At 52.4% G+C, this 12092-nt stretch overlaps 1 protein-coding gene across 1 annotated transcript in view; it reads left to right on the top strand.

Annotated features, from left to right (window-relative positions):
* Positions 1 to 12092, top strand: part of COL13A1 (collagen type XIII alpha 1 chain) — an 83624-nt gene that overhangs the window by 40282 nt on the left and 31250 nt on the right. Inside the window, exons 11-20 of the mRNA XM_058029146.1 lie at positions 138 to 164; positions 255 to 281; positions 544 to 570; positions 4197 to 4262; positions 7721 to 7837; positions 8274 to 8315; positions 9149 to 9175; positions 9896 to 9931; positions 11167 to 11229; positions 11807 to 11833. Of these exons, the coding sequence (XP_057885129.1) occupies positions 138 to 164; positions 255 to 281; positions 544 to 570; positions 4197 to 4262; positions 7721 to 7837; positions 8274 to 8315; positions 9149 to 9175; positions 9896 to 9931; positions 11167 to 11229; positions 11807 to 11833 (459 nt within the window). The remainder of the gene's footprint in view (positions 1 to 137; positions 165 to 254; positions 282 to 543; positions 571 to 4196; positions 4263 to 7720; positions 7838 to 8273; positions 8316 to 9148; positions 9176 to 9895; positions 9932 to 11166; positions 11230 to 11806; positions 11834 to 12092) is intronic.

Raw genomic sequence — 12092 nt, 5'->3', positions numbered from 1 at the left:
AAGCGAACCCGAATCTCTCTTGGGAATTTTCTTCACAATTGTTTTTGAAAGCTCAGTTTTTCACCTACTCCACACTCTGTCTTTTTGTCACTGTAAATGGCAAATCATGCCCTGTTAAATTCTGTGTTTCTTTAAAGGGTGCTGCAGGTCCCAGGGGACAGCCTGTAAGTATCTCTCCCCTGAATCCCTCTCCCCTTGCATTCTCTGAACTCCTTCATTTACTGAAGCCTTTTTTGATCCCTTTTCTCTTCCAGGGACCCCCAGGACAAAAAGGAGAGAAGGTAATTTCAATGAGGGCCTAGTTAAAAGTGAGGAAGGGACTTGGTGCTGCTCGATGTGACTGTGAGTGAGGAGTACCAAGAGCAGAGGGCTCAGGGGATGGGACGGGAGGCAGGGTGCTTATCGGGTGCAAATTGGCATGGCTGCACTGAGTGTGATAGAGTCACAATGATTTGCACCGTCTGGCTCTGACCCCGCGTGCCTATTTTGGTCGCCTCTGTTTGTGGTTTCAACTCTTTCCTTTTTAATCCCCTTCTTTCGCAGGGTCAGTGTGCAGAGTACCCGCACAGGGTAAGTCATTAGCGTTATTATCCTCTGTCCCGTGCCTTCCTGCATGTTAATCCTCCTTGGTCTGAGTGGCTTTTTGTCGGAGGTAGGGATCGTTCCATTAACAAGATGCGTCATCCGGCCCCCGGGGCAGTGCTGGGCTGATGGATGCGTTTCGTTTCGCAGAAAAGCAGCAGATAAGGTTTTCCAGGAGGGATGTTGGCTCCCCGGTCTGTGTTCCTGCCCACCAGAGCTGACCCCTGGAGAGCTGCTGTCAGTTCTGCTTCCTGGAGACCCTCCCGTGCTCTGTGCTCTGTGCTGGAGAGGGGAGGATCCACGTCCTCAGCCCAAAGCCCAGTGAAACCTGGGGGTTCTGGAGGAGCAGAGGTCACCCACTCACGCCTTGAGCTGCTGCACTGGCTCCATGCTGTCTTCCTTGAAGACCTGGGGAAAACTCCATCATCATTCCTCCCTTTTTCTTCTCCCTCTGCTGGTGTCATCCCTGCACAGAGACAAGGAGAACGCTCCCTGCCTGAGGGTGACCCTGGCCATGGTGCTCTGTCAGCTCCCCAGTGAGCTGGTCCCCATGCTGGTCCCCATGCTGGTGGAAAATCTGCCTGAGTGGGAGGGTTGATGGCAGCAACTGTTTAATGAAAGCCAGGATGTTGCCCCACCTGCTCCTTCATCTTGGCCTGGCCAGCAAGTGCTGCAGCCAAGAGTGGAGAGAGAACATCATGGGGCTGGAGGGGATTTAACCAGTTCTAAAAACAACCAGAGTGCTGAAAATCCACTGGAAATGCATTGGAACGACATCATATGAAGTGGCTGGAATTTGTAATCTGGGTGTACAGGGAGACAAGCTTAAGAGCTTTCTGTTTATTTTTGATGGGCCTGTGGATAATCAGCTGGGCTCTGGGCCCTGGCCCGGAGGGAGCAGGGTTGGAGCAGCAGAGGCACTGCAGAGAGAGCTGGGCTGGCAGCAAGGGACCAGGGGCTGCGGGGAGGTGCCAGTCCGTGCAGTAACAGCCGCTCAGCTGTGTTTATTTAGCGAGCAGCTCACTCGATTGTTATGTTAAAAACAAGCCAACGACACTGGTCACCCAGCAGTGTCCCGAGTTCCTGTTACAGCCCGTGGCTCTGAGTGTCCCAGTGCTCAAGGTGAAGAGCAGTGGCAGGACCCAGAGCAGCACTGGGAAGGGAGCTGGTGTGAATAGCCTGGGGGCAGAGGCACTGCTGGTTTGGTGGGTCAGGGTTGTAGGGTGGCTGGTGAGCTGCAGGAAAAGGGTGGTGCAAAGCCTCATATCCTGGCAGCGTTCCCTTGCCTCTCGTGGTCTCATGAGGCCCCAAGCCCAGCAGGATAAAAAGCCCATGAGTTGTTCATGGCTGAGACACGCTCACGGGAAGGGTGACTGTCCTCAGATCAACCCAAGGACAGGCTGTCCTGACCCGCAAGTTCATGGAGCCAGAGGCACAGACCAGCCAGCAGAAGGTGCAGTTCTCTTTCTTCCTCCCTGAATGAAAATGAGGATGGGCCTTGTTGCAAAAATGCGACACTGCTGACAGAACTGCAATTAATTCTTGCTTTTCTGTTTGATAAGGCTCTTTGTCAGATGTTCTGGGTGAGGAAACGAAAACCAGCATCCTGACAAACCAGGGATGTTGTTTCAGTTTGGTTTCATATTTGTTTTCTTAGGAAGGAAATACAAGGTTAGGATATGTGCCTTGGCTCTTGTAGATTCCTATTTTTTTGCCTGCATGAGTCTGTGTGGCCTGCACTGCTATGAGGGATGAGCCCATGCATGGGTGCTGCCCATTCAGGGTGAGAGGGCCCCTCAGGCTGCTGCCAGTGCCACTCAGGGAAACCATGAAAGCCATGCTGTCTGGCTCTCAGAAATGCTGTTTGTGTCTCTGACTGACCCTGTTTGTCTGGTGTGTGTTCCCTGTCCCCAGGAGTACCTAAGTACCACACTCGCAGCCCTGCGCTCTAACCAGATCCTTACGCTGAAGGTTTGTGGGTAGCACTCTCAGGGGATCCAGTTCTGATGCTCGAGGTTACAGATCCAATATTGCACGCTGCCTTCTGAAAAAACTTCCCATTGGAACACAGAGGGGGCAGGGCAGGAGCTAGGTGGAAGTGCCTTCAGGTTTCTTCTCACCTGAATCCATTGCAGGGTCTTGTCTTGCCTGTTTTCAGGACTGGTTCTCTCCATTTTCCTCCTTATCCTTTCCAGCATCCTCCCTCAGCTCCCCTGTAAGCTGTATGATATTTCAGATACCCTTCAGCACTTAAGCAGCCAGGCAAAGCCTGCTTAGCTGGCTCTCCTGAGCTAAGGGGCCTCCTGCACTGTCTTTTAGAAAGGGGAGGTTTGCCTTTGGGTAAAATGAGCCCTGCTGAATTTCCAGCAGCACTGCTTTTGGAGTGAGAGCTTGTGGCTGTCTGGATCAGTGCATTTGAGCACAACCACCTAATCATGATGCTGCAAAATTGGGTTACTGCTTCTCTTTGCATCAGGACTGGATCCTTGCTTTAACTGCACACATGAAGTACAATGTCTAAAGGGAATAAATGTGCTCCTTGGAAGTGTATGGTTTCTGTGGTGGGACACCTGTGGGCACACCTCTGGGGTCTGAGTGCACAGCTCACGTGGGGAAATGTCACACACGGGCATGTTTTTGTGCCCAAGCACAGAAAGGCTCTCTCACCTCTCCCTATGTAAATCAAGAGCAGCTTCAATGGAAAACTGATAGGAACAGGAAAGTGGATCAGGCCAGGGCAGCATTCCTGGGCCTGGAGCCGACTGGTGGGTGCCAGGGTGACAGCAGCGTGCATGCAAGTGGAAACTGGATACAGCAAGAGGATGAACAAATGCTCCTGAGCTTTAGTGCATTTGATTTCTGTGTGTCCGGGTCAGCTTTGTGCCCTGAGGCAGCATTCCTGGCTATAAGCAGTCAGAAGGTGATGATACTGTTGAGCAAGGAAAAACAAAGCACAGGCTGCCAGGGCAATGCCCTACTTAGGTGTCCAGCTCCCAGGCCTGGTCCTGTCCCTTGGCCATGGTGGTTGTGTGTGCCAAGTTAAGTGAACCAAGCCAGGACTTCTGTGCTGACCCCAGCCAGCCTTTCTCTGCTCCCTTCCACACCTGGAGGAAGGGTGATACCCGGAGATACACTGGGTTTCCTGTAAGAGAGCTGGAAAACTGCACTTGGAAAACCTGGAGAAAATTGTAATTCTGATAGATGCCCCAACTCTGCTGATGATGATGATAAGTTAAGAGAAACAGTCCCGTTGCTGGACGCCCCAGCAGAGCCAGCGAGGGATGCCTTGCAGTGAGCACTTCCCAAGGAGATCAGCAGAGCTGAGTCAGAGATCCCCTGGCTGTTTCCAGGCAGAGGGAGCTGTGAGAGCTCTGTGCAGTGGGATGGTATTGAGTGGGCACCCCAGAGCTGCCAGGCTGTGCCCCTGTGAGCAGCACCAGGAGCTCAGAGGTGTGCCAGCAGGTACCCGCCCCACGCCGCTCTCCTGCCAGGCTTCATTTTCACGGCAGTCTCTCTGTTCCCCCCTTCTCTGGTCTCTGTCCTGGCTGCTCTGTGACTCTCCATGCCCTCATGGCCTCCTTTGCCCTGTGACCTTCTGGTTTGATCTTCTTCAGCTGCTGCCTCTCCTCAATTCAGTGCGGCTGGCTCCACCTCCGGTCATAAAGAGACGCACTTTCCAGGTAGACTTCTCCTCCTTGTTGCCTGTTTCTGAGCTTATCCCAGCGCTTGCAATTCATCAGCTTGCTACCTGTCTTTCTTCCCCTGCAGAGGGCTTTCCAAGAGTTTCAGGCAGAGCTGAGGGACTTCCTTGAAAGCGGAGGAAACCTTTGATGTGATAATGTTGCTAAAAAGAAATGCGGTGAAGGCAGATTTTTGGACTAAAAGAAATGGGCCATGAAGCTTTTCTTGGGGCTGTCGACAAGCAGCCTCCTCCCTTAAGGAGTCAGTTCCTGCATATTCAATCTCCAGAAGAGGTTGGAAGCCTCTTGCTGAAATTCATCTAATGTCTGTGAAATTTAACTGAGATGAATGAATAGGCAAACGCTTCTTCTAAGGGCTAGTCTAGTCTGAGGCACTTGGGGAAATGTGTTTAAATAAGCTCTTAGAATGGTTTCATTAAATTGCATTAAATCTTTGCGTAAACACATTTATTTTGGTTTCCAGGGCCATAATTCATGTTTAGTTTATTTTGGGAATGAATTCATAAAGTGAATTACGGACATATGAATAGTGAATAAGAGTGTCCATAGTCAGAGTTCATGTGGCTTTTAATGAGCCCACTTTATGCTCCCTCATTCCATCAGCTGGGATTAGCTTTCCCGCGTGGACAAACTGCTGCAGTTACCCCGCTGAAGTGTGCTGGGCACTCTTTATTGAGTGCCTGGGTTTTGTCACCCTGCTGCCTGTCTAGACAGTCGGATGCCAGCAGGGAACTACTGCAGGATGCAAGAGGCTTTACCATGAGGTGCCTGGTCCTTGTCCAGCTCTGGATGGATCCTGAGCACGTGAGGCCGTGGTTTCAGCTCGGTTTCTATCGATTCAGCACTCACACCACACAGAGCCCCACGGATTGCGCTGTTTGCCCTTCAAAGTGACAGTCTGGAGAGCCAGGCCAAGGACTGACCTCTTGGGAAGGCTTTGAAAGCTGAAGTTCCTCTCCAGGATGAAGTGGGAAACTTGAATAGCTGCCCTGCATCCTGTCGTCAGCCAGGGCTGCAAATTCCCTCTGTCCTCAGAGGAAAACTTCACCGGAGTTTTTGCCATGATCCGTTTTGCCTTTGCTGTATTCATTCTCTAAAAGCAACAGGGTGGGGTCTGCTCCTGCAGATCTGCCAGCACCAGGCAATTCCAGGAGCCCAGCCTGTGAGTAGTAAGGAAAACAGTGAGGCTGCAGAATGGATGTTAGAGAGGAAAATCCTGCTGCTAGCTCTGAGCACATCGGCAGGAGTGCTTTGCCCAAGGCTTAGCTGAGCGTGGGCCTGAGTGAGTGGGCTCCTCTGTGAGGAGGCTGAGCAAGCATTGTGTTGCTGGGGTGCAGGCTGGTGTTTAAAAGAACTGAAAAATAGTTCCAGTCGACAGCTAAAAATATAGAATGACAACTGAGGAAAATGACACCTGATCTCCCACTTACTGTCCGTTTAGCTCTGTGGGGGTCCTTTTGTGCTGAACACATTAATGAGGCTATAATGATGTGGTGATAACGCTTGGTGTGTTTAGGGATCTGCAAGGACGGGCACTTGCCTAAACAAAGCCTGCAGTGCCCAGGACAGCAGAGTGAGGGTGATGAAAACGGGCCTTGGGGTGAGTGAGCTCCGTGCAGCCGCTCCCTGTGCTGGGGCAGGGCTCCTGCTCTGCCGTCTCTCCGACCAGCCCTCTGTTCCAGAGCCATGCTGCACTTTAGTGCCCTAAATTTGGAGCATGGACTGGGCTGGCAGAGAGTAGCTGAGGTGGGAATAGAGAGAGAGCCAAAGTGAGATGGGCAAAGCCCCCTTTGCCTTCCCATGGTGCACCCATGCTGGGGGTGATATAAGATGCAGTGGGAGGGAAGTCTTTGAAGGTGGAATGGGAGGGCAAGGCAAGAGGAAATCTAGAAATACATTCCAGTGTCCTCCCAGCATCTTCATTAGATCCAAATTACCTTCCATATTTAAAAGCTATGAGACCATTTACAGTTGAACGGCACTGAGTGTGGAGGATAAGGAAGCTTAGGAAAGAACCTGCATTCCCTTGCAAGGGCCACGGGATGAATGAAGATCCCCTTTGAAAGTGGGGAGAAGCAGGGGCACCCCTCCTGCCTGGCCCTGCAGGCTTCCCAGCGTGGGCTGAGGGTTGGGCAGTGAGGCACAGCAAAGGAAAGGGCTGTTGCTCCACACATGACCCAGCTTCTCGTGAGCCTGGCCCACGCGCTGGAAATTTTCTTTTAAATAGAGCTGATGGCAGAAAGGATGAAATTTGCAGCTTATTACTTTCATTTATCATTCTAAATAAAGCAAACATCCCTGTATCTGCATGTTTCACTGAAGGCAGCCAGGATAAACAGCGCATTTGGTAGGAACGCAGGGGACAGATTTCGTGCATTTTCCTCCAGTGTGTAAGGCTGGAGAGAGGATAAATGCAGCAGAGACCCGACTGCACACCCACTGATTTTTAACTGAGAAACAGCCATGTTTGGGTTCTAGCTTCCCATGGACCCACCAAGGGAAGTCTTTCAGATTTGAATGGGATCACTAGCAGTAGGCTCTCATGTTTTATCTAGGGAGGTGAGCCTAGAGAGTGAACAGCTTGGCACGGGTGCCACAGCGCCCTAGGAGCCGGATTCATCAATTCTAGATCAGCAGTCTGGTATTCAAACGTGCTGCTTCCAGCCCACTGTCTCCTCCGTGCCGCCTGGTGCCACGTGCAGCCCCAGATGACATTGCTGAGGCATGAGCCACAGGCACCGAGGGGCGCTGGGGGCCTGGGGAGGAGCTGGCTCCAGCAGCTCCCCCTCGCAGAGCTCAGAGGGGCAGGTGGCTCAGCAGGCACTGCCCTGTTAAATCCCAGAGAAACAGGCTCTGCCTGGTGTCCATGGGCTGCCTTGGCTGGCCTCCAGGAATGCCATGATGATCGTGTTATTTTTTTTGGGGTTTGTGGCATTTCTACTTTTGGTCCTCGGCAAAACGGAGGGATTGTTGTCCAACAAATATAGGATGGGGGAAAAAACTGGCTGAGGTGGCTCTGCCTGGAAGTGCCAGTGTTGTCACAGGAGGCTTTGCTTCACATGTGACTGTCAAGTGCTTTGGAAAGCCTCCTCAGAGACTCAAGAGATGTTGGTCTTTGACACATAAATTTTACTTGGCTGGCTCAATGAAGAAAAAGGTCTCTTTGGGCTGCTCTGTCATCACTAGATCTCTCTAGAAGGGAGCTCTGAGCTGGTCACCTCAGATGTCTTTGCAAACCTTTGGGTGCTGGCTCCTGCTTCCCAGGCAGCCCAGTGTCCTCAGCAGGGCTCTCATGGCTCTTGGAAACCTCTCCTGTCAGAAACCTGGCACTTGCTTCTGTCTCCTCTGCTTCAGTCAGGCTGGGCTGCCTGGGCCCTTGGGGTGGTGGTGTGAAGGGTTTGCTGTGCCTGCTGTAACTCTTGTTTTACAAACTGCAGGGTGAACAAGGACAGGCAGGGATCCAAGGGCCCCCGGGGCCCCCTGGCCCACCAGGGCCCCCTGGACCAGCTGGACCTGAAGGAATCCCGGGACGTCCTGGGCCAGTTGGACCCCCTGTAAGTCCTTAGCAAAACTGAAATGCTTCTGCTCCCCCATCCCCTCGGGCACAGGCTGCTTCCTCTGGCCTGTGTTGCTGCTGGTGAAGCTGAGATAGCCAGACAGGAGGCTTGCAGAGAATGTGGATGTGGGGACAGGAAGAGGTTCCGGGGAAGGAGAGGGAAGGCAGGGATGGGACCTGGGCACTGCTGCTATCTGAACACACAGGGGGTGACACCAGGCTCATTTCCTCCTCCTCCTCAGCCCTGCAGATGGCCCCGGGGAGGAAGTAACAGTGGGGTGTAATTGTCTGCTCCCTGCCACCCCTTTGAAGTCCTGTCCCTGTCCTAGCAAGCAGCTGAGGAGGGTGGGAGCAGAACCACCCTTATGAAACAAAACCAGTGCTGAACGGCAGGGGACAGAAAGTGCTGCTAATGTGCCTCTCTCTTGCCACAGGGCAGAGCAGGAGAACCTGGGAAGCCTGGCAGAGATGGAAAGGTGGGTACCAGAGTCCAGCTCTGTTCCTGGGAGCTGCAGGGGCCAACGTGCCACTCTGGCTCTGCAGCCACTGGGAGTTAAAGGAGCTTCCATCTCCAGCAGTTTTCACAAGGCCTGCTAGCAGGAAAAGCAAGTCTCATCCCCGGAGGGAAATGCACCTCTCCACACACAATACAGGGGTCAGCACCCTCAATTCTTTCTGAGAGATCCTCATCTCTCTCTGGGGAGCCAAGGACAGGATGGCTAAACACCTGAATTGCCAAAGCAGGTGGCAGAGGCATCAGAGCATATCTAGAGCAGTTTTCCTTCCCTGCCTGCTTACAGGCAGCTCCTGCAAAGATAGTTTGTTTATTTATATTTACACACACGTATGTGTGGTATGCTTCATGGTTCATATCAGGTAAATTGTTTGGGTATTTCTCATTTAGAGACACAAGTGGTTTGTTTGTTAATGCATTCTCTCTGTTTAGCTTGCCAGAGGAAGCTGCAAATGCTTGATTTACTCCAGAGCTGCAGTGGCTGGGAACAAGTTCCCCAAGCAAGCCAGAGAAACAGAAAATATTCTGGAGCATAATGCATAAGGCAAAGCAGCTTTTTAGTCTTCAAACTGAGCAAGAACAAACCTGGGGGGATGGAGCACTGTGGGCATAAGTTTATTTGAGTGTATGCACTAAGATACCTACATGAAGAACAGACTGGGGATGTTTGAGCTCAGCAGTGCAAATCTCTAAAGGGGTGTTTGGAATCGAACCAGCCAGCATCCCCCCATCACCCTGCTGTCCATGTAATGTCACACTTTCCAACCCCAGTGTCTGTTTTGATTTTATCCACAGGGCTTACCTGGGCCTCCTGGACCAAAGGTGAGACATCTCACCTCACTTAGAGGTGCAGAAAGATGATGAGCAGAGATGGGCTCTCCTGACAGTACAGATCCATTTGATGGATGGAGGAGGGGTAAAAGAGGTTACATCAAAGGGCTGAGAGGATTTGTGACCCAGCTCAGCAGTGCCTCTGGGGCCCAGCCCCTGTGCTGACTCAGGGGTTTTGTGCAGGCGACGCGTCTGAGCTGCCTCTCCGCTGAGCCAGGCACGCCTCATCAGCCCAGCTTGCAAAACTGTTTGCCACACACAGCTTTATTGGCTTCTTCCATTCTCAAAGCATTTCCCAGTGCTTCAGGAATGGATTTTGCAATGCTATTGTTAACTCTGCCACGCTTTCCCATTTATTCACTTGCCAAAGTGCAAGGGAGGGGGTGGCTGTTGTTGTTTTTCAGCTGCAGCCACCCAACATAATTTGTTTTTATCTGAGATATGTGGCCAGGGTGAGGAGATAGGAGCCATGGAGTTGGGGCACAGGGCTGACACGTGTTAGCTGTGTGCCAGGCCTTTCCTGCCAGAGCTCAGCCCAGTGCAGCAATGCTGACCCATGGGTCTGAAGGGACAGGAGCTCACTGGAATCACTGTGAGCAAAGGGCAGATTTTCCCTGTGGAGGGCTCTCCCATCCAAACAATACCCCAGGGAAAAGAACAGAGATTTGTCCCTCTCAGGCCAAGCCTCCATTCCTTTTTTGCCTTTTGCAGGGAGATGCTGGCATTCAGGGATACCCTGGCAGAAAGGTAAGGAGGGCAGCTCCAGTGTTGTTAAATGAATTAAGTGCACTGACGCTTTCTGGAATCGTGGCTGAAAATCTGTGGACCATGCTGGAGCCTCCTGTGGAGCTCTGCTCCTGCTGGGCTTGCATCAGTCCCACAGGTTCCCTGCTGGCACCTGTGTAAAGAGAGCCTGGGCCCAGAGATTTTTGTCTTTAACTCTCCAGAAACTATGGAACAAATATCTCCCTGTGTGTGTTTGTGTGTGTGTGTGTGTGTGTGTGTGTGCCTCTGTACACCCACTTCCAGGCTGGAATGCCTTTCTTATGCATCCAAGCCCATATGGGAGGCTGAAAAGGGCCAAATCCCTGGCTGTTGCTCTCTGGGATACAGCAAAGAGTCAGTACTGCTCCGGGTTAAAAGGCAGAAGCTGGCAATGCCCAAGTGCCTTCAGCAGCAGCTGATTAACAGCAGGGCTGTGAGCCCAGAGGGTGTAATGAAGAGACAGGAAGAGAAGGACACAAAGGGAGATCAAACAGGAGAGAGGGAGTGGAGAGATCCTGCTAAAGAGATGTCAGCTGGAGAAGGGGAAGGTGAATGTTCCCAGCAGGAAGGAGCCCTGTGTCCCCTGTTATCTCCACGTTGCTTTATGGGTGCTCTGCAAGCAGAAGGGCAAGGGCTGAGAGCTTTTTAATTAGCTCTGTATAAACTGAGAAGTTTTTCTTATGTCAGGAAGTGGAAATTACAGCCCCTGCAGACCACAGCCCACTCCTGCAGACAGACACAATTTATTGCCCCTTTTCCCAGCGAGCCCAAGGTTTTCCATCAGGAGCCCTGTGTGCACAGGGAGGGTGGCTCTGGGCAGTGAGCTCCCAGCAGCTCCTCTCACATGGAACACCTCCTCTGACTCCATCTCTGCCGAGCCAGGAGCCTGCCCTGGGCTGCCAGAGTGAGCCCAAGGCTTTCCTGGGAAAGCTGGGAGGAATGGATCAATGTAGGGCACCAGATCCTAACGGGAAGGGAAAAGAAGGTGGAATGTTGAGGAAAGTTGTTAATTCAGATTTGGTGCTCCCTTCACTCCGTGCATTTCATGCGCTGAATATCTGCTCTTCTCCCAGAGACCCAGGGGTGGGTTGGTGTGTGTGGGACCCCTCAGTGTGGGACATGCCTCTCACACCTCTGCTGGCCTTCCTGCAACCCACAGCTCCTTCCCTTGCTGCTGTGCTTGCTGCTTCCACTGCTCTCTTTGTTCTCTCCGTCAGGGTGAGGCGGGTGAGGCAGGCCTGCCCGGTGCCCGTGGCCTCCCTGGAGCCTCTGGCCCCAAGGTAACCCTTGAACTCGAGTCAGAGGGGCACATAAGGGGCACAAGCCTGTCCTAAAGGGATGTCAAAGGCCAGCGGCTGGAGACAGCTCTCTAGAGCCTGGGATGAACCATGTAGACAGGAACAGTTGCTCCTGTGTGAAGAATCTGGGCCCTTGTTGGCCAAGGGGATTCCATGCTGTCCTGAACCAGGAATTACACAATCCCCCATTAAGGGATAAAACCGACCCGGCCTTCAGAGGCTTTGCACCAGGGCTGTGAAAATGAGGGTGCTCTGGACCATGAGATGTTCCAATGGTTTCTGCACCCTTATCATGTAAAAGAAGAGTGTAGGTATGGGTAACCTCCAGCCTGCCCTCCAAGGACCTAAGCTGCCTTTGCACTCCCTGGGAGGGGAGGGAGGGCTGCAGCCAGTGCTGCACTGGTCCCGTGCTGCTGTGAGGAGACCTGGAGTGCTGGGGCTGCATTTATCACGCCCCTCTTCTGGCTGCTTCATCTCTTGCTGCTACTGCTTGCTTGGTTGCCCTTTGTGCTCACTGTCCCTCTCTGTTTCCCCCCTTTCTCTCTCCTTTTCTTGGCAGGGTGAAAAAGGGGATGCTGGCATCAAGGTAGGCATGACAAATACATTTTCCTAACTCACAGCAGATCACCTGGGAGAGGCTGCTGCTTGGGCTGATGGGTTGTGAGGGGAGCTGGGGGCAAGGCAGCTCGGTGTGGTGTTTGATGGAGTCCACATCTGTGCTCTGATGAGCCACAGGCAGGCACTCCCGGCTCAGGCTGCCTTCATCCCTTCAGTGGAATTCCATTCTCACCAAAGGCATTTCTCTGGCTATGAAGCTTGCTGGTGATTTGTTACATCTCCCTATT

The sequence above is a fragment of the Melospiza georgiana genome, chromosome 8 (genome assembly GCF_028018845.1).
Source record: "Melospiza georgiana isolate bMelGeo1 chromosome 8, bMelGeo1.pri, whole genome shotgun sequence".
NCBI classification, from domain to species: domain Eukaryota; kingdom Metazoa; phylum Chordata; class Aves; order Passeriformes; family Passerellidae; genus Melospiza; species Melospiza georgiana.
Note: the sequence above shows the minus strand (reverse complement) of the source record. Positions and strands in the feature narration are given on the sequence as shown.